Below are 24,134 nucleotides of genomic sequence, written 5' to 3' on the forward strand. Positions count from 1 at the left end.
AAATTCTCAAGACTATACCAGGCATGACCATAAATGGAAACAAGATCCCATAATTTAACTGGATGGAGGTGGATAAGCTCACTTGGGGCCTTTAAATCTTCATTTCTGGGGCAAAGTTAGCATCATTTAACTTTAAGTCCCATGAAGAGAGTAGGTGAAAGATTTCCATTTGCCTTGTGTATTCTATTCCATTTCATCTCTGTAGCCTCAGTCATATAAGCACTTGGAAAAGACCTTCAAGGAAAAAATGAAAGCCCTATAGGAATTCATGACTGCTAATTAATCACTTGGTGGCAATTATCTCTATGAATCAATTCAGTCATTTGCTCAGCATAATGCTAGGGCAATTCTGCTATTTTAAGGTGACATCTTATAAAATTTTGAGCAAGCTTTACTTTGATAGAGTATTTAAGATGGAAAATCGCACTCTGCTAAAAAAAAACAAAAACAAAAACAAAAAAACTCTTCTTGCAGTTTTGGAAGTTCTTCTCTTTATGTCCTAAAAGAAGTTATATTGACATTAACAAGTTGAAATGATTTCTGTTTGTTAGTTTACATAGCTGCCAGACATGAAGATTTTAATATACCACAAATTTAAGATGTTAGTATTAACATCACTGTTTCTATTAGATTTTTTTTTCTCTAGGGTTCCAAAATAGGAAGCAAATGTTTCCTATTCCTAATAAGTGGCCCCTATGTATCTGAAAGCCAAGAATTGGCTGTTGAGCAGCCAAAATAGGGCACGGATATAGGGAGTTTGCAAAAGCATACAAACAACATTCTGAATTACTTGACTCATTAGACACTGTTCACTGTAACCACAATATACAAAGACTTTCTGAATAGTAAAAATTAAGGAGTTGGTATTTGAAGAGCCTAGAAAATGAATACAGAAGCTAGTGAATAGCTCCAAACAGTAATATATCAATTATGACCATCTCCTTGCGCTAAAGGCACTACTGCTGTGTTAATATCACTTCATATAGGTTGCTAGAGGAACACTGGAATCAGCAGAGAGAGGAAAATATTAAGTTAACAACTGAATTTTGAGAATAAAAACTTCCTTAAGACCCATAGTAGAACAGAAGACCAATGAAATTGGATACAAGATTAAAAAGCAATACCACATTCAATGTGTGGCCCTTTTCTTTCTTTTTTATCTTTTTTTTTTTTTTAAATAAAGCATATGGCAATGCCCATTCCTTAAAAAAACCAAATAACAAAGACTAGATTCTTGAGTATACAAATTTTGCCTCAGTGACACTGAATTTTTAACAAATTTTAAAATAACTTCAACAGTCACACATTGAAGATATACACACTCTCATACATGAATATAAATATAAGTAACATGCAAAGAAAACACAATGCCAGTCACTAAGCAGTTCCATGAAAGGGTTTAAAAATATGGAACTGATATGAAATAGACATCTGCCATAGAGATAATATATAAAATAGAAAAGTGATTGATGTTTGCTCCTACATAAGCACACACCCTCGAATTTAAACTATATTTAAGATTTCTTTAGTCTCCTAGGCAGCATTGTGTTTGAATGAGAGGCAGGTTCATATGGTGGTAAAGCAGCAGCTGGAAAATCATACAGAAGAATTATATTGACATGATTAATGATTTGCATCATAGTCCAACAGTCTATTCATTTATAGTAATTGAATCTTGTGGATATTAAATTAAACTATTGTTACTTAACAATGCTGGTTCATGAGCAACTGAAGTGTTTTTTAATTACTCACTCAAACCTAATTTGCTACTATTAAAGTTCTAGACATTTAGAGAGATCAAAGTTCTGGTTGGTATTTGAAAGCAGCTTTGGTATAAAATTTGGACAGAAAGCAAGCCTGGCAGCAGCAGCCCCATTAGGTTTATTTTCTTTTAGGCTCGAAGGACCCATAGAGCCAAACAACACAAATTAAGATGCAAAGAAATAAGAGCCACTCCTCTCTTCCCCATCCATTTTATTAAACTATTACAAAAATAAAACTCACCTATAGTAAATTATGTTTGAGGCCCCATTTCAACTCCACCACTACTTACTGCCTCAAATAAAGGTTAGAAAATGCTATTATTATTATTATTATTGCTCATATAATCTCCAAGTCATGGTGCTAAGATGCTCCTTGTATCTAAGCACAATGGATGGACGGAGTGGCTCATTTTTAAGTTTGCGTCTTCAGTGCCTTTCACAACACAAACTTTTTGTACATACACTTTTAACAGTCTGAAAAAAGCCTAACAACCAAAAGATCTTCAATTTTTCAATACTACAAACTTCTTTTTTTTTAAATAGTGCATTCTTGTTTTTTTTAATAGGACATGTAAGATCCTTATTAAAAAAGTTTGGGGAGGTTGTAAAGAAAACATTAATTTAATCCTAAATACCATATTTATTCTGATGGTTTAGAAACACCAAAGTTGACTGCCAGTTTCCTTGGTTTTCGTCTTGAAGAACCTGGTGTTGATTTACCACGAGAAGTACCAGAGCTTGAAGAGGCTACTCTGTCTTGAGAAGAAACTGTAGTTGGAGGAACTTGAGGTGACTTTAAAGATGAAGAACTCTCCTGGGAAGTTAACTGGGCACTTTCTGAATGCCCTGGGGACTCTGCTTGAAGAGGGGCGGCCTGAGAAGAACAAGCTTGGGCTCCCTTACACTCAACGTTCCTTTTGTTTGCAGCTCTTTTCTTTGTAACCTTTAAGGAAGACACATTTCATTAATTAAAATTTTTTTCTAATGAAACTACTTGTAGCAAGTACTATTGCTATAGGCATCACCTATCATAATTTATCAAATCCCCACAATCAGGTAGGTATTGTAAATAGAGTACTATATATAGTGAACTGAAAATGTACTTTGGCAGTTACAGAGGAGAAAGTTATATGTAACACAAATTATTATGACTTTTAGCACCTTCTCTCAAATATACAGACCTAAGAGAGCCAGTTGGGGCTCTGAAGTTTAAGTGACTTGCCCAAAGTCACACTTGGGAAGATCTTGACCCCGGGTCCTCTAAGCCCAGAGGCCAGCTCTCTCATCATTCTGCCATGCTGGCTCTTAAGAATGCAAACTGTTATTTAGTAATTCCCCACAATTCAAAGACTAACTTTAGAGATGGCATTAAAATAAGTTTGCAGCCAACAAGTGGTGCACGCCTGCTGCAGGAGAGGCGGTGGTGGGTGGAGCACTTCAGTCTGGGGTTCTGTGTTGTAGAGGTTGAGTCAGGCACTAAAAGGATGCCTCAGGAGTTGGGGTGCTCCTAGGATGCCTAGGGAGGGGATGGCCCATGGTGGGGAGTGAGGGGAATGCTGCAGCACTTTCAGCCTGGGTGAGAGTAGGAGATTTGGCCACAAAAATAAATGAATGAATGAATCAACCAATGCATACATATGTACACAAAATAAACATGCACTTGAAACAGAAAGAATTTTTTTCAGACCTTACCTGAAGAGGTATGAACTGATTGTGAGGTGCAACTGGCACTGGTCCTGTGAGAGGCATGTTTGTGGGGTATGGAGCATGGTGGTGATAAGGTTTCCCAGGAATTGGCATTGGAGATCCCCATGGCACCGAACCAAAGATGTGAGGAGATGGAGGCATTATATTACCTGTAAAAAGCCACAGAAAATGTTAAACTCTTGTGAATAGAGATTTAGGATCAAAATTCTCAAGAATCAAGGCTCTCCCCAACCCTTTTCTGGCTTTCTTTTTCTCCCTTGTGAAAAGGCCTACATTAAATCTGCAATTCGCTGTTCTAGCTTAAGACATTCTCCTCCTGGAGCCACTCCAATGACTGTGAACTGGCCACAGAAGTCAATTTATCATGAATACTTTTTAAATACAAAGTATACATATAGCTTCATATACTGACAAGCGTCTTTAGGAATATTTGCATTGTTATCAAAAGTAATGGAAGGGCCATTAAATTGTCCCTAGGGCAAAAGCCTGGGCACAAAGAGAGCAATCTTAAGGATCTCACCTGCCCCAAAGGCTAAGCTGCTTCCATAGTGATCCCAGCCTATAAAAAACCAAGAAAGCTCAAGTCTTGAAACCAGATCACTTTCATGTTAACATGTAAATTAATTTTACCTTCCTCAAATATTAGAAATTAGATAGTTTAAAATTTGTTTGGAACATATTTTCATGAATATCCAGTTAAAAACATTAAGAGACATTAAATAATGATAATCTAGTCATCAGCATAGTGTCATTGCAGAAGGTATGCACCAAGTTCACCCAAAGAGTGTCTCTGGGTAGAAAAAAAGAGGCTGTAATAATACAGCTTTATCAAGATTCAAATAATTTTGAAATTTTAAGATCAATAGAGATTTTTTTTTTTTAGCATTTTATTAAAACACAGCTTGGTAATAAACATGATAACCTTTATGTTGTATATATGCACATATTCTAATTCAATGGAACTGGGTAGAAATTTTAAAATGTAAACACATTGCAAATCTAGAAAACTAGGCCTTGATGCTATCTACAAATTAACTTGGCTGATGGTAGCTATAAGTTTAAAATATGTGTTACGTTATTTTGATACAGCATGCAGGTCACCTAGTTTTATTTAATTTTTCTAAATATATGGTTTTCAAGTAAAAGATGCTCCCCAGTGTTGCCAAATCTAAAGCGTGCTTAAAGAAAAATACAAATCTACAAAATATTACTAATGAGTTCATTTCATATTTATTTTTTATCTTACGATTAGTATTATTCCAATTACAGCCTCAAAATTCTTTGAAGGGTTTAAACTATTAATGAGTATAAAAAGATTAGAAATATCATGCCATAAAATATACTTATTAATTAAAAAAACAGTGACAGCTATTATTTTTCATAGGTTTTTAATCTATCTTAAAGTGAAAGTTTTAGGAAGAATTTTGGGTTCCCACAAATGTTTGATTATAGGATTTAGAAGTTGAACATATACTTTATCCATTTATACTTTGGAAATGAATAATCAAATAAGATTCTGTGAGTATACTTTGTACTCAGTCTGCATTATAAAAAGACCTATAAAATTTCACATTAAAATATTATTCAAAGGATACTCTATGTAAAAAATAGCTTTCAATTTAAAAAAGAATAGAACTAATTGCTTAATAATTTCAACCTAAATATATAATTTCCATCTTGATAGGAAAATAGTTAATTCATGAAATCTTAAATGTCTAATTATTTTGTGTGATAAGCATATATATGATTCCCCCAAATCAGAACCTTGTAAACACTTCCAAAAATTGAAACTCCTTTTAAAAATATTTAGAAAAATTTCATATCTCACCAGTAGGTTGGGCAAATACTGGAGGAATGGCTCCGGTGGGTACAGCAGGTGGATAATTGGGAAACATTGGTGGAGGCAAAGGAAAATTCATTCCTACAGTACTCTATAAAAGTATAAAAAAGGTTATAAGAAAATGCAACTATATTCTAAACAAAGTACTAAAAAATTAAAATAATAGTCGAGGATGGATATTACCAGGTGTTGTAAAGCAAAAAAAGCAGCTTTCTCCTTGGCTTCATTTTCAGATGGGCATTGGGGTCCATGTACGAGTAAGCCATTAGATAATTTTACCTGACAAACTGTCATTGTCTATGAAAGATAAAATATACACCCATAAGACTATGCCAGCAACTAACAACAATAGAAAGACTCATTTAAATGAAGAACTTTTACTGCAGATTATATATTTTGGAAGTAGAAGTTTAAAAAGTCAATGACGGTTTCCATAAACAGTTGGACAAAAGATACTCGGTAACGAGCCTCGTGAAAATTTTGCAACTATTCTCTCAATCTTTGAAAATAACGTAAAATTAGGGCAGCTAGGTGGTGCACCAGCCCTGGAGTTAGGAGGACCTGAGTTCAAATCCAGCCTCAGACACTTGACACTTACCAGCTGTGTGACCCTGGGCAAGTCACTTAAACCCATTGCCTAGCAAAAACAAACAAACAAAAATACAAAAGAACATAAAATCAAACAAAGAGATGGATGTTTGTACATAGCACAGATTAAGAACCTAAAGGGATTTTAGTGGTCATCTAATATGATGTACTCATCTTCCAGATGAGAAAATGGAGATTCAGAGAGGACAAGTGACTTGCCCAAAGTCATGGAGGGAGCTAATGATAAAGCCAGGATTTGGGCTTAGGTCAGGCCATCACTGTAACATCCATGCCCTTTCTACTGCTCTATACTGCCTGTCCTTGCATAGGGAAGCTCTTTAGAAGGAATGATCAAAAACTGTCTTGCTACCTATGTAGAGAAGCCTGGAAACATCTGAGCAGAATGCACTGTAACCAAAATTGATAAAAGTTTCAAAGAAATATATTTTAATTTACCAATATAATTTTCCCTAACTGTTGACTAGCCTTTTGCCCTACTGATTTTGACCATGAACTGCAGACCAAGATATATCATGTTGACATTTAAAATCCTATTGGTGAGATGGCTAGGTGGTGCAGTGGATAGAGCTCTAGCCTCGGAGTCAGGAGGATCTGAGTTCAAATCTGGCCTCAGACATTTGACACTTATTAGCTGTGTGACCGTGGGCAAGTCACTTAACCCCAATTGCCTCACCAAAAAGCAAAAAAAAAAAAAAAAAATCCTATTGGTATTTCCCATAGAATGGTGTCCAATCAGTTAGTTAAGGAGAATGGAGTATTCTCAGGGTGGAAATTCCCTTCACCCAGGCAGATCATCAAGGTGGCTGTAACTTAAGTCTTAGAGATGCTTTGGTGCATTGATGATAAAATGTCTTCCTCATGGGCACAAAGGCTATACTTGTCAGAGGCAGGACTTTAAACCTAGGTCTTTCTGACTCTGAGGTCAGCCTTCTGGTCACTAGGATATGTTGCCTCCACTAATTTAATGTTTTAACATGTTGGTGACAATCTAAAGAGTTCAAGGTTGCTCAAAGTTCCCTTCTCATCCATGAAGCTTTCCTTGATTAACTCCATCATTTCAAATTCTCATTTACTCCATGTCCTTCAGAAAGCACTGAATATTATCTGAAATTTGTCTATATTTAACGAGATGTTATTGCTCTTTTGTTTGAATACAGGATGTGGCATTCTGGAAATTTAAAAGGTTAAAACACTTGAACAGGTGGAATAAAGCAAAAATAAAGAACAAGGTTCTACTATCCTTTTGGAATGTTAAAATAAGTGTATGGTCTTCTTTTCCACTGGCATTGTAGCGGTCCTATACTTAAAAGCAATGTAGTAGTCTATTTTGATAGGGGACAACACTAGGAATGCTTTCTTGGTGTGTGTGTGTGTGTGTGTGTGTGTGTGTGTGTGTGTGTGTGCGCGCACGCGTGCACGCGCGCTACGACCACATTTAAGTAGCAGAAACAATAAGAATAAATAAATTATACAATTTAGAAAATGTGGCCGTGAGGGGTGCTTACTTTCACACCTGACTTCTGGCACTTATATTTTTAACATTTAGCTGTTTTTAAAAACGATGTAGTGGGCACAGTCATAAATTTGTACTACTTGCGCTAGAAATTCTGGGACATAACTCAAGATGGGATTAAATAAAGACTAAAAAGGGAGCAGGCCTAGCTAATAATGACAGGCAAGGTTATTCTGTCTGCACAATCTGTCAGGACACCGTTACTGAGATTTCTCTTCAACATGATTTCTTTATAATTACCCTTTGTGCAAAAATGGAATCTGTTGATGTAGAAAAGAAACAAAGTAGAAAGCTTTTAACATACCATTTAGGCAAAAGAATAGACAGAAATGCAGTGAATAAGAGACCTTTTAAGAGATGGAGGGAATGTTCTACAAAGCCAGGCAGGAATGGAGAGAGAAAATCAATATACACAATAATAAAATAATAAGTAGAGTTAAGATTTACTAATTAAGATCTTGCTGATCAGGACTGAATATGTTTCAACCTTCTACATTCTAAGGGGAAGGAAGATAAAACTAAAGTGGTAATGGAAGTACTATAAACTTCCATCTAACACAGTCAAACCTCAGTAAGTCACGGTAAAGTGGGAGGGATACTTAAGGGCCAGGAATGGCACCTGCAGATGTAAGTCACTGAAGGGCCATTTCTGGACTCTGGCCCAGTGGGAACCTCATTAGGATCACAAAGTATTTTGGGGGTATAATATCCATCCTTCCTTCCTTACAGTGAGTTCAAAGTACCCAACACTCAAGAAACTGTATTATTACTCAAGCTGGGAAAAAACATTGGGTGCTCTAGGCCTGTGGTCTCTATCCTTACCAAGTCCAACAAATGATTTAGGTTCATTGTATATTATTATTATTTCAACTATTCAACAATTCTAAGGCACAAAGTATTTACTTGAATTGGGCACAAAATCCTCTTTCTATTCCATCTATTGCATTTTCCTCTTAAATAAGATTGAAGAGTTGAAGAATCACATTTCTGGAAATGCAAGCAAAGGCCCAACAATGTCTATGTTTTTACTCTATCTGGCTACTGCACATAAACTCCCTCTTTGAGTCTCACATTATTTTCTCTAGCAAAAGCTTTTTCCTCCCCCTCCAAATTCCATTAAATTGTGATAATAATAAAGTAATACTTTACCTGTGGTGTTCTGAGAAAGTTGAAATCTGGTTGTGGCATTCCAACAAGAGAACAAAGTCGAGAAAGCTCTGATACTGGTGTGGACAAAGAAGGCTGCTGATTGAGGACAGGGTGGCCTAAACTGTCTATCGCTTGAGCACTATGACAATCTCCTGGATTATGAGGCTTATTCATATAAGCAGCTATCAAAAGAAATAAACATTTATATTTAATAAGAATGACATACCAACAAAAAAAAAATACTGTGGCAGTTATAACTGCTCAACTAAGGTTTATATTGCTACCTTTTTTGATCAGAGAACAGCTAATGGTTACAAGACAAAAAACAAAACCAAAACAACTCACTTTATAAATAAAACATGACCTACATCCAGTAGGCACGATGGCTGGAACTTAAAAAGCAGCTGATAAATGTTTATTGATTGATTGGTTCAACATCACCTCCAAATACTTGCCTTGGAAATGAAGAACTACTATATAAAAATGTGTAATTTTTGGCAGCATGGAGATTTTTTGCTGTAGGAATAGTCTCTCTGCCAAGCATCAAAGCATATAGCAACCCATTTGACTTACTGAGTCTGAATTACTTTAGGTATACAATGATTAAGTGGCAGCGCAGGATTATAGATCTAGAACACGTTAGACTTGTTTGCTAACGACTAATCCCTTCCTGGATTTACTCTTCTTTCTTTCTCCTTTTTCCTCTTCCTGTTCCTATCTGTCTTTCAGTTGACTTGAAGGTATTTCTACACTAAACTGTGTGTGTGTTCTGCTCTCTCTCTTTTTTTAACCAATTTAAATGAAAGCGAAGGTGAAAGTTGATGAATGATCCCCCTATTTGCATAGAGTTCAACTTCTATAACTCACTTATGTCTCTTAGTAAGTTCTCCCATCTTTTCTCCCACTTTATTATAAAAATGAACATTTGGAGGACTTTTATACACTGATGAAGAATGAAATGAGCAGGACCAGGACAGCAATTTACACAATAATAGCAACACTGTAATAACTTTGAAACCTGTAAGAAACATGATCATTGACAAGAACAATGACCATTTACGATTGAGGACTAATGATGAAACACAGAAATATGACAGACTTAAGTGTGTAATGAGACATATTGTACAGATGTCTATGTATATACACACACAAACACTGAAGAAATTTTTTTTCTTGTCTATTCATACTGTTACAAGAAGTTGGTTTTTCTTTTTTTTTTTTTCAATGGGGTGAAGGGTAGGAAGAAAAAAAATAGATTCTCTGTTACTTCAGAAAAGTAGAAAGGTGGGAAGGGGCTATAGATGTTAAACACAATGCATTTTTAGATGAGGTCATGGTATTTAATTATTTTTCATTTTCTTACAACAGATCTCTCATAAAGTAGAAATAATAGGTAAATGTCTGTAACAAAAATAAAACATCAATAAAACAAAACAAAAATGTGTTAAAAATGATATTTGAAGCCAGGTCTTCCACAAAAAAAAAAAAAAGATTATTAGAAGCTTGTTATGAACAAAGCATTGTGGTAACTGCTAGGAATACAAACACAAAGGTGAAGACAGACCCTGCCCTCAAAGAGCTTACACCCTTGAGGAGGGAGACAACATACACAGGGGAGGGATGGCTAGGGAATGACATTTTGGTCTGTTAAAGCTGCAGGGGTGATGAACGGAGTCACTAAGGAGTAGACTGATCCACTCTTTTAGGAATCATGACAGAATGGATCTAATTATTGTTTCAGAACTGAAAAGTAGGATGGCATGGGATAAGAGTTCACTCCCGGGGGGAGTTCCAGGCACGAAAGATTTGAGTTCTCCAAGATCTGTGTTTTTGGGGACCAGGCGGCCAGGGAGTGAAAATGTCAGGACTGATATGGTTCAGCTCTGCTTTCTGGTCACTGGATGTGGATATCTCACATTCAGAACACACCAACAGTCAAATTAAATGGTTCATAAACTCCACGCTGTCTCTATTATTATCATATTTTAATTTTTCGCTCTCTCAAAATGGATCCTGATTTTATTGATTTGGAAGTTTTTCCAATGATTCAGATTACAACTCATATGTGCCAGCTCATCCTGCGAAACTCTTGGCAATGCCCTTTCATCAGTCTGCCACAGGGGGTCCTTCCATGTGCTGGAGGCCTTTCTTGCTTTCTTCTGTCATTGTAAGGATGCCAGTGGAGCCTTCTTGCTGTCCACCTGTCATTGCGGTACATGACCAGACCATTTTCTCTTTCTATCATACGTTTCCTTGATGCCATCTTCAAATTCTTATTTTTCTTCCTCATTGGTTACATGTTGGCAGTTTCCTTACATTTATCATGTGCCTTTCCACCGTCAAGTATGTAACATTAATTTTACATTCTTCAGAGGTTTTTGGATTCAATGTCTCACTGATGTACAGTAACACTAGTAGAATGCTGGTATTAAGGAGGACCTTTGTTTCTGGGGAAAGCTTGGGGACTTTAAAGTAGCTCTGCAATTCTGCGAAAGGTGATTCTGTCTGCTCCCTTCTTCGTGTTCAACTCTGGGTCCATCTTACATCCATTTATATTATCTCTGTTAGATATACCTAATGATAGGCAAGCTCTAAAGTATATGTGTCCCATCCAAATGCATATCATAGTCTAGGCAATGGACATTCTGGAGAGTCAGGCAAAATTTTTTTTTTAATAGTAACATTTCTTCCAAGAGGCTCTGCAATGTTCTGAGATTTGATGCAATTAGCACAATGTCATCCACAAAAAAGGAGTACTTGGGGGCTTTCCCTGTTCTCAGAAAAAGACCCTTACACTTGGATTCTGAGCTATATCTCCATCACAGTGGTAAAAAACTTTGGTATACATACATACATGTGCTTGCTTACAGTCTCCTTTAATGTTTATGAGTAGAGGGTCATTCAACATAGTTATTTCTGCTTCAAGGAACTCTGAAGAATTGCAATGTGCAGATCTTATTGAAAATGAAACCATAAGGTGTTTTCTTGTACTGAATCAGATATTTTACCATAATAAAAAAAATCAGTAAGGACAGTAGATCTGAATCTCCCATTCTCTGCATCTTTTAGTCAATTATTAAATGATAAAGACGTGGTCCATTGTTGAAAATCTTAAGAAAATCTGCTTGTTTTTCATGAATACTTCCTGTTGTTAGGGTTCTACTTGAAGCCTTTTAGCATGGCGGAAACTGCCACATTTTACACTTTTTAGAGAACCCAGGGTCACCTTCATACCATGAGGAGGCATTTGAATTTGACTTTACAGAGAAAATTTAAAGTATATGTGTCCCGTCAGCAATGAACATATCTTGAGTGCCTGCTGGCTATTCAACTCTGTTCTAGGGATGTTTGCATAAAGCACTCTGTTCTAATCATAGTTTTTATGAAAACTTGAAAAACTTGTATATTGAACACAGATGTTGTTTTACATGCCAAAAACACTTTTTCAAACATGTATTAGAAAATAAAAGTCATTTCGTTTGCTTCTGACATATGGAACACTTTCATTCCACCCCAAAATATGTTTTCCCCTCATTCCTTATGACTTTTCAGTGGTTTACACCACTATATGAAGCAAATACTCTCAGAACTGCTCTCATGTTATAGGATGAGATACATCAAATTATCAAATCAGTTTGGCAATTAAAAATGCAATGGAATTTCCTTTATAATATGGGTGTTAAGGAATAAAAATAACATATTTTGGGATGTCATTAATTGGTTCTCTGAAAATCAATCAATAATAATGTTATGAAGGCAGGGAGACTGTCTTGGGAAGTTGGTTGAATGCTAAGAAAAATTTTGAAACCTGAGTTTTGCTATGATGTATTAATGCTACAACTAATTACAAAGTGATATAGTTAAATAATAGAACTGCATCCAGATTCAGATAATAACAAACTGCATTATAATTTCAGTCTTTAAAAAACATATTAGAAGAGCGAATCCCTAATGTGTGGATTATACAGATCTTTCTGGACAAAGTCTTTTTAAGGTGAAGTGTAATTGGAAAAAAATCTGTGATTTTAGTTGGATATCAAATATTTCAGAAGAAGTGATTTTAAACTGAGGGTAATAGAATTAATAAAAATCTTTGGGTTTAATATCTGTGGATATTAAGTGTGAGTATGTTTACTAATATATATTTATTACATACTATAACCAATAACACACTATAAGCATATTACATAAACAATACATTACAAATTCTATAATTTGATCTTAGGACAATTGCACCCAATAAAAAAAAGGACTGAACTTTTATAATTATTTTAGATGATTAGTACAGAACCTATACATTCGACATACCTAACTTCTTGGTTTGCCTAGGCTGTGAAGAAGATCCATAAACCTCTTTCCTATTAGAAGAGGCATTAACTTCATTAACTAATTGTTTTACTTCACTCTTGTGGTCCGCAGGGTCAGAGCCATCAATTTTCAGAATTTCTTTAAGCATCTGTGTTCCCTTCTTTAAGAAAACACAACAAAGATTAGTATTATCCTAATGCCTTTCATTTCTTTTTGAGAATTATATTATTTTTCTTTTAATGGAACATTTCATGGTGAAAAACAGTTACGTTCCTGTCCAATTCCTGCCTGGAAATGGGCAACAGCAATGGAAAGAGAGGTATGGTGCAGAGGTCTAAAGGGGTAGTTTCAGTTTCTTGGCATGGCTTTGCTTTGCCCAGAAGGCCACACTTAACAATGCAGAACATATATGTATATGAGATAGAGGGCACCGTCTAACAAGAAGTTAGGTGTTCCCTTCTATAAGAAAATAAAACCTTTATTTGCGTGCCACAAAGTTTTGTTTTGTTTTGGTCTGGAACTGTGACTTGATTAGTATAGTGTACTCTCAGTAAGGAAACTTCTATCAAAGGGCATCTATGACTGTGGCCTGGGGCACTGATATCACCAACCAGTATTAGAACATAGGCTTGACTTGAGCCCAGATTTGCCAACACTAGAGAAACGTTAAAGAAATAACGTGGAAACATTTTTAAGAAAACTAACCATAGCAAATGACTGTGGTGACAAATGTTCTTCACTCGTTGTTGGTTCTTCGCCATACTGCACTTCGTTCTCCTTGGAGATTTTCAAGGATATTAGGAAATTCTCAATTCCAGGGTCGGTCTAAGCGAATAAACATGATTTGAACATGTAGATAAAAACTGCAGTAATGTAGAAGGGTCTAACACTTAATATTCAATTATGGGCATTTATTTTTATCCAGTCATAATCTCACTACTTAAAATTTTGGGAAAAGAAATCAGAAAACCTTTCTCTTACCTTCCCAACTGTCTTTGGATCATCAGTTACAACTTTCTGGACTTCTGAAGCACTGGGACTTTCATTTCTCTTCAAAAGCTTAACATCACATTTGGGGGTTCCTCCAAAAGTCTGTAGATGAGCAAACATAAACTTGACCTCTTGACCTCTTTCTTCAAACAAAATATAACTACAGCTTTAAAGGACTGTCCAAGTTAATGACTTAGGCTTGACTTACAGGACATGTTTCCTCCTAGTACCCGTTCATCTGGCCAAACTGGCCTCTGAGCTCTTCATTACACACAATACACTACCTCCCTCTTTGCCTGTGCACTGGCTAACCCTCAAAGCTAGAATGCCCTCAGTCTATCCTCCTCTCTGCCTCATCCAATCTCCTCTGTTTCTTTAAGACGCAGTTCAGGCACATCTTTTATACAAAGTCTTTCCTGATTCCCTCAACTACTAGTGCCTTTCCTTTCAAACTTCCTGGTATTTATTTTCTTTATGTTTATTCTGTATATACTTTCTCAGTACCTAGCACAATGCGAAATACAGAGCAGACATTTAATAATTATTTATTGATTTGAAAGCAGGAAAATAAAGTATAAAAAGGCTCAAAACATGTCTATATTTCATTCACCTCTAAATCTTCACACTGTTCTCCCCTCCACTGACCTGTTACATAAATCCCCAGGGAACCTCCAGATGATGCCTTCCTCTTTCAGATTACCTCCAAATCTATTCCATATATATTTTGTATGTTTCCCTTAGGATGTATGTTCTTTGACAGCAGGGACTTTGTCTTTCTTTGTATACCTTGCCCTCACCATAGTGCTTATAGCACATAATTAGGAGCTTAATAATAAATACTTGGGCTGACTGCCAACTTCTCAATCTTTTGCAGGGCCTTGGTGAAGAAAATAAAGAAAGGGCTACAGAACTTAAAAGCCCCCAAGAGGGTCTATGTAGAAAGTTGATTAGTTACTAGTGTGTAAAAAATAAAAACTTGCCATACGAAAACTTACCAAAGTTTAACTTACCTGTTTATTTGCTGTCTTCTGTGACTGACATTCATTCTTAGAAATTTTAAAATCTTCTTTGACTAGAAATAAAAACAGAAGTTTGATTAAATGAGAGAAAAATAAGCTTCATCCTTGTTAATCTGATAAATACACATTCGAGATGCATAGAGATGTAGATGAAGTTGGCTGAGTTAGAAAACGATGTAAGTTGTAGATAAAACACGTGTTGGGGAGGAGAAAAGAAGTTGCAGAAGGGTCCAGGAAAGCAGGAAGGACCAAAGGAAGGTGTGCAGGATGCAATCACAGGATCAGAAGGGTTTCAACCCAGTGGAATGCCTACAGGAGGAGAGTCTCAATCAACAAAGAGGCGTGAGGCTAGAGAAATGCACAACTAATGAAACCAAGAGAAAAAAGGCCAGAGGGGCAACGATCAGTGGAAGATGGTAGGAGAAAGAATCCTGTCATACACCGGTGTGGTTCTTGGTCGTTTTCAAACATGCCAACCCCATTATTGACGTCTTGATGGATGCACAGCAGCCTTGGGGGCAGCTGAGACAGACTTTCTTACAGAGGAGGAAACTGAGCCTGCAAGATGAAAGCAAACTTGCCAAGGTCATAAGATCAAGCAGGGCAGAGCACTGGGGACACTAATTAGCATCCCAGACAAAAAAGCCAGAATATTTTATTTATATTAAAAATACAATTAACAAGAGAACATGAAGCATGTTTTTTCAGTCAAATGTAAAATCCTTGTAAAAGTGCTCTTTCGCCCCTCCCTGCTCTTATTCTCAAGGGATGTGTGTGTGCATTTTAAAAATCACTGTTATAAGTGTGTATCATGCCAGGGTCTGTGTCTTTACCTAAATGTTACACTGAGTGAGTGCCCTGTGCACAGTGATCAGTTAGTGAACAGTATGTCACTTACAGTACTGACAGTTGCTTTTGGAAAACTTAAAATGACCTCTTTTACATGAACACACACACAAACAGATGAAAAATGATAAAGTTACTGGTGCAGAGAATCATCTAATGCTTACTCTCTGGCAGTGAGGTGGCGCAGTAGATATAGAGCACTGAGCCTGGAGTCAGGAAGACCTCAGTTCAAATTTGGCCTTCAATACTTACTATGACCCTGGGAAAGTCGCTTAATTTCTGTTGCCTCAGTTTCCTCATCTGTTGTGAGGATAAAGCGAGATATTTGTAAAGTGCTCTGCAAACCTTAAAGCAGTATGTCAATGCTAGCTATTAGTATTAAAAATAGATAAAATGAGCGCCTGTTCATTTTCCCAGTAATACCAAAACTAAAACTTTAAAAATACATTTCTAAAGTAATAGATTTTAAAGATATCTCTGCAACATGGGGTGTTTGTGAGGAAACCACCTTCATAAAAGGTGCTGAAAAAAAGGTATCTGAGAATTAACTAAGTATTAATATTAGCAACAACAAAGATATAAAGATTAGCAACAATCTATCACATTCTGAAACAATTTATAGGCCAGAGCTTTCAAGGGAACAGAACTTAGTAGTTATTTATAAATAAAACAATTGCTTCAAGAAGTAAGCATATTTTTCTAAATTACAGTTCTTAGCTGTACTTACATTTTCTATATTGGTCACATTTTCTTTGCTGACCCTTAATGCTGCTGTCATTGAAGCCAGATTTATGATACTGAGCAGTAGTAGCTCCTCTGTTTATTTCCTGAGGTAGAACCAAAACCTGAAAGTTGAAATTCCCATAAATTACCTAACCAGATACTTTAATAATTTATTTCTAATAAGATAACTTAAGAGTTTTAAAATGCTCTGATTGAATTTCTCATCATCTCAACCGAACCTTCCTCTTAAGAAGGCAAAAGAATTAAATGAAACTGACAAATGACTGTGTCTGACAAGGTCTAATATATTTCATATCAACATTAACCACATTTCCTCCCCCCTCTTTTTTTTTGCCTAGGCAATTGGAGTTAAGTGACTTGCCCAGGGTCACACTGCTAGTAAGTGTCAAGTGTCTGAGGCCGGATTTGAACTCAGGTCCTCCTGACTTCAGGGCCGGTGCTCTATCCACTATGCCACCTAGCTGCTCCTCCACATTTCTCTCTGTTTGTTTGTTTTTTCTTTAGGCAATTGGGGTTAAGTGACTTGCCCAGGGTCACACAGCTAGTAAGTGTCAAGTGTTTGGTCTGAGGCTGGATTTGAACTCAGGTCCTCTTGACTTCAGGGCCGGTGCTCTATCCACTGCGCCACCCAGCTGCCCCTCGCATTTCTCTCTGAAGAGAAGAAGTTATGTTTCATCATTAGCTCTCCAGGATCGAGACATGTCCACAATAATTATCCTTTACATAATTATAATCACTGTTCTGGTTGATCTTACTTCACTCTTTTATCGGTTCACATAAGTCTTCCAAGGTTTCTCTGAATTTTTTTTTCCAATTCTTACAGAAGGTGCAAAAAATAAATTCCTTCCCTCCCCCAACCAAGCCATCAGTGCCTTCCTCCCAAGGTTGCTTTGTAATTTTTTAAAATGCATTTCATATACGTTTCTATCGTTTTTCCAGCTAGGACAGAAGCTCCTAGAGAGCAGAGACTGGCTTCGTTTTTGTCTCTGTATTCCTAGTACCTGGGACAGTGACTGGAGCAAAGCAGGTACTTAATAACGCTTGCTGAGTGTGTGCTTAAGAATTTTTCCCAACCATAGATCTGAAATAGGCACCTTATTGTGGAAAATAACCTTTATCTATTCTATTGGCATATATACCCAGTAGTGGGATTACTCAATCAAAAGGTATAAACAGCTTGGTTACTTTCCTTAATTCCAAAGTTTTTTTCCCCAGAATTGGACCAACTGCATCAATTCATAGCTTCAGCAACAACTATGATATACCAGTGTGTCCATCTCCCCACAGCCCCTTCACAGATTTGTCCCCCCAGTTCACAGGGCAGAATCCTAGGTCACCTCTATCTATCCCTATACGATAATTATCTCAGGTTCAAGGTACTCTGTAGATCACAAAACCTCACTGATATATTTACCCCCTTCCACAGTCACTCAGAGGATAAAATTATTTAAATATAAAGGCACTTAACGAAATATTATAGTAAGAAGATATACAGCAGAATATTCTCTCCTTACTGCTCCTCCCTCCCCAAAGAAAAATAAAATTAAAACAACAAAAGTAAAATTCAGGAAGCACTTTCCCACAAACATACACACCACCAAGAGTAACAAGTACAGAGAGAGTGCAGGTTAATATTGGCTGATTTAAACACAACAGTTCTGGTGGTAAAGAAAGTGTTATTCCTTCTGTAGTTTTTGTTCTGTTGTGTGTGTGTGTGTGTGTGTGTGTGTGTGTGTGTGTGTGTGGGGCTGTTTCTTGTATTTTTCTGGGATTCTAATTATAGCTACCATTATGCTGTTTTATTTTTCAGGAGTTTTACCCTAAGATTTTCTTATCTCATTGTATCTCTTCATTGTATTAAGAATCTTCTTGGCCATTTCTTCAATCTCTTGGCATTTTTTTTTTGAGGGGCTAAACTCTCAAACTTGTCTCAGAATCAGGGACTTTGAGAGTAGGAAGGGACTTAGGAGCCATTTAGTCCAACCCAAGTCTAGAGGAATCCCCATTATAACACTCTGTTAAAATGATCAATCATTTATCTTTTAAAAAAGCAATAAAACTCATCTGTCTTCCTCTTCTATTATTCCTGGTCAAGTACTCAGCTGTATATCACTGTAATCACTCAAGAAGCTCTCTGTTTTCCTAATCTTCTCTTTAAGCTCCCCTTAATGCTCTAAAACAGGCTGTCCGGTGAAGTTTGGATTCAGTCAAAGGGCTGCACTTGAGGACCTGGAGGGCCACATGTGGCCTCGAGGCTGCAGGTTTCCCACCCCTGTTCTGGAATACAATTAAATTATAACAGTAGCATAAATTTTTTTCTTTGGTTTTCCATTAATTTTTTTCATACAGTATTAGTGGCCCACTAACCTCCTGTGAATTCTGCTGAAAATGTTGAGGCTTTCCTGATCCTTGTAATGACTGCCAAATACTGCAAAATTCATCATCATCTTTAGTAGGTACCTGACAAAGGTACAACATAAAACATTTAAGGAAACAAAACATAATCTACACATAAGCATAACACAGGAATAAGAAAAAATTTAAAAACAACCACTATTAGTTTACTAGTTGATGAAGAACAGATTCTAGAAAACTGAGTAAACTAATAGTGGTTGTTTTAGAAAGACCAAATGTATACAATAATAGGAGCTAGTATTCATATAGTGTTTTACGGTTTGCAAAACACTTCATAGTTATTTTAATTTAGTTCTCTCGACAGCCTTGCAAGGTGGATGCTGTTGTTATTCCCATTTTACAGATGAAGAAACTGATGTTGAGAGAGATTAAGTGATTTGCCCCATGTCATACAGCCAGTTTTGTCTGAAATAGAATTTGAACCAGGTCTTCTGACTCCAATTCTAGTACTTTTATCTATACCAAAAGATCACTTTTCTGTATATCACCACACTTGGCTTTCATAAATGGAGCTTATTCTAGGAGCATAATTTCAGGAACCACTACACATTATTTCAAAAGGAAAAAAACTCTGAAAGATAACGGCTAATGAAAGTTACCTAGGTAGCCAGTTTACAGATTAATGGCCTTCCATTCTTCCTACTGCATTATTAGTATTTTTGCTCCTTTCCATCTTCCCTGAAGCTGAATTTTCTTTTATATCGGCTCCTCTAATTAGAGAGAGAGCTCCTTGAAACTGTCTTGACTTTTCTATTTGAATCTCCAGTGGTTGGCACATAGTAAGAACTTAATAAATGCTTTTAAAATCATTCATTCATTCATTACTTCCATTTTAATAATGATACAACTCAAACTCAGTTATGATAAGTGATTTGTCAAAGGTCACATGGCTATTAAGTAGAGGGGTCAGGACTAGCCCAGGACTAGGTCTCTGTATTCTCAATCAAGTGATGCTTCTGTTACATCAAAAGGCAAGATACTAGGGACAGCTAGGTGGTACAGTGAATAGAGCTCCAGCTTCGGAGTCAGGAGGACCTGAGTTCAAATCCTGTCTCAGACACAAAACACTTACTAGCTGTGTGACCCCAGGCAAGTCACTTAATTCCAACAGCCTCACCAAAATGCAAAATAAAACAAAACAAACAAAAAAAAAGGCAAAATACTTTCTATCAGAATTAAAAATGATACTACTGACTTAATGCTGATAAGGAATTAGTTTTGAGAGGTTTTTCCAGCAATGGTAAAGAATTTGTGCTGGTATAAACATACTTTTTTATTTAGTGCTTTTCCTTTCTGGCCAATTGAATTCATTTGAAAACTACCTGTTATTAATGATGTGGTCTGTTGCTACAGAAGAGAGAAAAAAGCTAACGGTCCCACTTGGGAAAACCCAACTAGACAGATGGAACTACAAAATTTAAAACATCTCCCATGAATTTCAGAATGGGAGTGGGAAAACTGCTAACACTGAATTAAATGCAGTACCATTCCCTTTTGGTAGTAGAGAGACAAATTTTAGTCATCTGCAGAAGTTTGTATGAGGTTCTAACGTTCCCTAGATGTGCAAACCACAGGTATAAAAAAGTGAGAATTCATAATAACATTTTTGAATGTGTCATCGTGTGCAGCTTTATATATTCTGAAGAAATAAATGGCTGTATAATTTTTCTAAATAATATTACGTTGTAATGTAAAAAACAAAACACAAAGACAAAATTTATGGAAGTCTTTAAACTTGTTTCTAGATTAAGTGATTTTGTCCATTAACATTGGAATTCTTTAAAATAAGTGAGAATACCACCAAATGTTACTGTATTATTCATTAATCTTCCATTAGCTTAAGTAAAAACACTCAAGTCATATTTTCACCTTGAGAAGAACTGAATCAAGTATTTCTAAAAATAAATGCAGTTTGTGCCTATGTTCTTTCATCTTTTAACATAACTGGAGAAAAAAAAAGTAGAACTGGTATTACAGACAGACAATTTTGGACTGATTTGAAAAACAGAACAGTACATTAATAGAGCACAACTGAAGACAGGTATGTCTATGTCTTACTTGAGGAGGAGTCAAAAGTGATGGAGAACTGCTGGAGCCTAAATGGGCTTTCTGAGAAGTTGCAACAAATGAACTTGAGGTGCATGGATTCACAGCAGGTTGTGGTTTCACTATGGCTGTCAATTTCTGATTTCCAGTCTCTGAGCGATTACCATGGGAAAGGTTAATTAAGGCACTTGTTGGCAGTCGATAACCTCTTGCAGGTGAGCACCTAAAATGAGAGAACAAGCTTAAAAAGGCACCAGAAGGAAACAACATATAAGACTTTAGCTAAATAAAAAAAAAATTAGGCAATCTAGTGTGGTTCTGGTTAGCCCCACATTTCTCCATCCTTTCCACAAGAACATGAAAGATTTTTGTCAAATACTTCGCTAAAATCTAGGTAAACTGTATCTATAGCATTCCCTGGATCAACTAGCCTAGTAATCCTGTAGAAACTGGAAATGACTTTAGTTTGGCATGCATGACTTGTTCCTTCATGAAATCACATTGGTTTTCTCTGATCACTGTTTCTTTTTCAAAGACTTTCACTAACTATCCCTTTACATATATTAACATATTAATATGTTCAAGAATTTTGCCAGGAATCTTAGTCAAGTTCACTGCTATATATATCATGTAGCTTTTGCTCTCTCCTATAAAAATCAAGAAAGTTGGCAGTCTGGCAGTGCTTTAGCCTTTACAGGACACTTTCTTTCAGTTTTGTGGGATGTACACAACCTAGGCCTGGTGACTTGAAGGCATCATCAAGGGCAACTATCACTCTCCTTTATTCTGGTAACTGTGACTTTCTTAATGTAGGTTAAAGCTGAATTGCTTTTTTCTTTGGCTACCATCCTGTGTATTGTTGACTCATATTAAGCTTTCAAATTGCTAATTATCCATTTTTGCCCAACCTTTCAAAAATGAGTTTAGAATACAAGTTTAGGACTTAGTATTTATCTCTAATACATTGTATTTTCTTAGCTTCTGGTCATCATGCAAGTCTAGTGACATAGTCTCATATCCTGATTCCATTGCTGGATGTGGTAGTTGTTCCCCCCAACAGCTCTGCCAAGGTTTACACTGTATGCCAATGTGCTAAGTTTGGATCTCCTCCTTCATGTAAGTCAAATTTTCTTTGAAATACCACTTTCTTTTTTTTAAGGTGATAAGAGTAAAATACTACTTATCTTGTTGTATTCAGAAGAGTTAGTTAAAATTCTGTTATAATTACAGACTCAGAATTTATTATTATAGGTATCCCTCACTTTAAATCAGTTAAGCAGACCAAAATGACCAGATTTACAGTAGGGAACCAACTTGTATTTTGTATATAACTTCATGAAATTTCCAGATAGAATCATAATACTATACTTAAAGGAAAAGTGATTTTATAGTTTGTCTATTAGACCCTACAAATATCCAAAAGAAAAAGGATGATGACAATACCTGCTACTTGGGGTAGATAGGATGATAACGAATTCAGTTCATTTAAACAATTAAATTTGATTCAGTAAACATTTAGTAAATATCTGATATATGAAAAGCACTATGCTAGATGCTTCTGGAGCTTAAAAGGTAAAAATGAAAAAATCTCTACACTCAGGGATGTTTTATTCTAATGGCAAAGGGAGGATACATTTACATACACACACACAAACACAAACTGAAGGAGGGAACACAAACAACTAGAAAACCTGTGCTGAAGCCTGAATAAAAACAGGATTCTAAGAAGCACAGGTGTGAAAGGGACGCACTGCAGGCATAATAGACATGATAAAAAAAGACACAGAATGTCAAATTCACACTGTCTGAAATAGAGAGAGTAAACAAGTCTGGAAAGATAGATTGGCCCAATTGGAAATGACTTTAAACATCGGTCTGATGAGTTAAAATCTTAAGAGCTAATAAGAAGACACTGATGATTTTTGAGTTAAATGTTCATATTTGTGCCTTAAGAAGATTTTTTTTTTTTGGCAATTGTGATGAGGGCAAATTAGAGAAAGAAGATTCTAGAAACAGGGAGATGAATTAGAAGTAATAGTCCAGGTATGAGATAATGAGAACTTGAATGAAGGTAGTGGCTGAGTGGGAGTAGATCTGATGGATGCTAGAGATGAAGTAGAGATAGAAATGACAAGGCTTGAGTGATGGAAAATTTATACGGTCTGCTGGTCTCTTCTATCTATGTTACAGGCATCAGCCTGTTAGCCAACTATCTGGTACAATTAAATGGATGAAGGAATAGGCAAGGAAGGGGTAGAGGAAACGGAAACACTTTCAGGAGGTATTCTTGCTTATTTCCTAATACCAAAATTTAACATCCTTCTTGAAATTCATATATATCTAGGGAGTGATAAGTAGGACTAGATCTCCCAGGCAAGAAATTAGGTCTAACACCAGGGGAATCTTCTCATGTATGCATGAAATAGGGAGCCACGTTCAAGCTGGGCACCACCTAAAGATTATGAGCAGGCCTTGCCTATTAGCAGTCCAAGGGATAACTTTCTAGGGAAAAAATATTAACATAATGCTGAGTTGGAGATTAGGGAGATGTTAGGATGGCCCACTTAAGTGGCTGTAGGGAAATCCTCCTCAATGAAAACTTAGGTAGGAAGCCCTAAACCTGGGATTCTCTGAAATGACATATACAACTAATAAAATATTTTTAGGCAACTAGGTGGCTCAGTGGACAGAACACTGGGCCTGGAGTAAGGAAGATGAGTTCAAATCCAAATTCAGAAACTTATTAGCTATGTCACTTAACCTGTTTGCCTCAGTTTCCAACAGCAATTACCTCCCAGGGTTACTGTGAGGATCAAATGACATAATATTTGTAAAGTGCTTAGCATAGAGTGTTTATCTGTTATATGTTAGCTATTATTATTTGGAAATGGCTAAGTCTGGGAGAGGCACAGTTTTAGGGAAGAAAGATAATGAGTTTTCTATTTTTACTTACTAAGTTTAAAATCCAATTGTACATTCAGGAGGAAATGTTCAGTAGGCAGTTGGTAATACTGAACTGGAACTCAGGAAAGATCAGGTTTGTATATTGAGATGTGGGAGTCATCTTTGTAGCGATAATTGAACCAATGGGACCTGATGGAGTCATCAAGAGATAAGGTGTAGAGAAAAAAAGAAAAGAGGATCCAGGAGAAAATTGTTTTAAGGATGAGGGAGACATAGGTGTA

General features: G+C 36.3%; 1 protein-coding gene across 4 annotated transcripts in view; it reads right to left on the minus strand.

Moving 5' to 3' along the window:
• The window catches only part of XRN1 (5'-3' exoribonuclease 1), a 98,781-nt gene that overhangs the window by 2,419 nt on the left and 72,228 nt on the right, over nt 1-24,134 (minus strand). For 2 of the 4 annotated variants that reach the window (XM_027875854.1, XM_027875855.1), the window contains 13 exons: nt 20,962-21,172; nt 18,856-18,948; nt 16,472-16,589; nt 14,890-14,951; nt 13,871-13,981; nt 13,595-13,714; nt 12,890-13,049; nt 8,582-8,763; nt 5,494-5,607; nt 5,299-5,401; nt 3,991-4,029; nt 3,456-3,619; nt 2,399-2,706 (listed from right to left, as the gene is read on the minus strand). In XM_027875854.1, coding sequence (XP_027731655.1) covers nt 2,404-2,706; nt 3,456-3,619; nt 3,991-4,029; nt 5,299-5,401; nt 5,494-5,607; nt 8,582-8,763; nt 12,890-13,049; nt 13,595-13,714; nt 13,871-13,981; nt 14,890-14,951; nt 16,472-16,589; nt 18,856-18,948; nt 20,962-21,172 — 1,780 coding nt within the window. In that variant the 3' untranslated portion in view covers nt 2,399-2,403. The remainder of the gene's footprint in view (nt 1-2,398; nt 2,707-3,455; nt 3,620-3,990; nt 4,030-5,298; nt 5,402-5,493; nt 5,608-8,581; nt 8,764-12,889; nt 13,050-13,594; nt 13,715-13,870; nt 13,982-14,889; nt 14,952-16,471; nt 16,590-18,855; nt 18,949-20,961; nt 21,173-24,134) is intronic. The other 2 variants (XM_027875852.1, XM_027875853.1) reach the window with 2 other exon arrangements.

This window comes from Vombatus ursinus, unplaced genomic scaffold (genome assembly GCF_900497805.2).
Source record: "Vombatus ursinus unplaced genomic scaffold, bare-nosed wombat genome assembly UNPS02014810.1, whole genome shotgun sequence".
Taxonomy (NCBI): Eukaryota; Metazoa; Chordata; class Mammalia; order Diprotodontia; family Vombatidae; genus Vombatus; species Vombatus ursinus.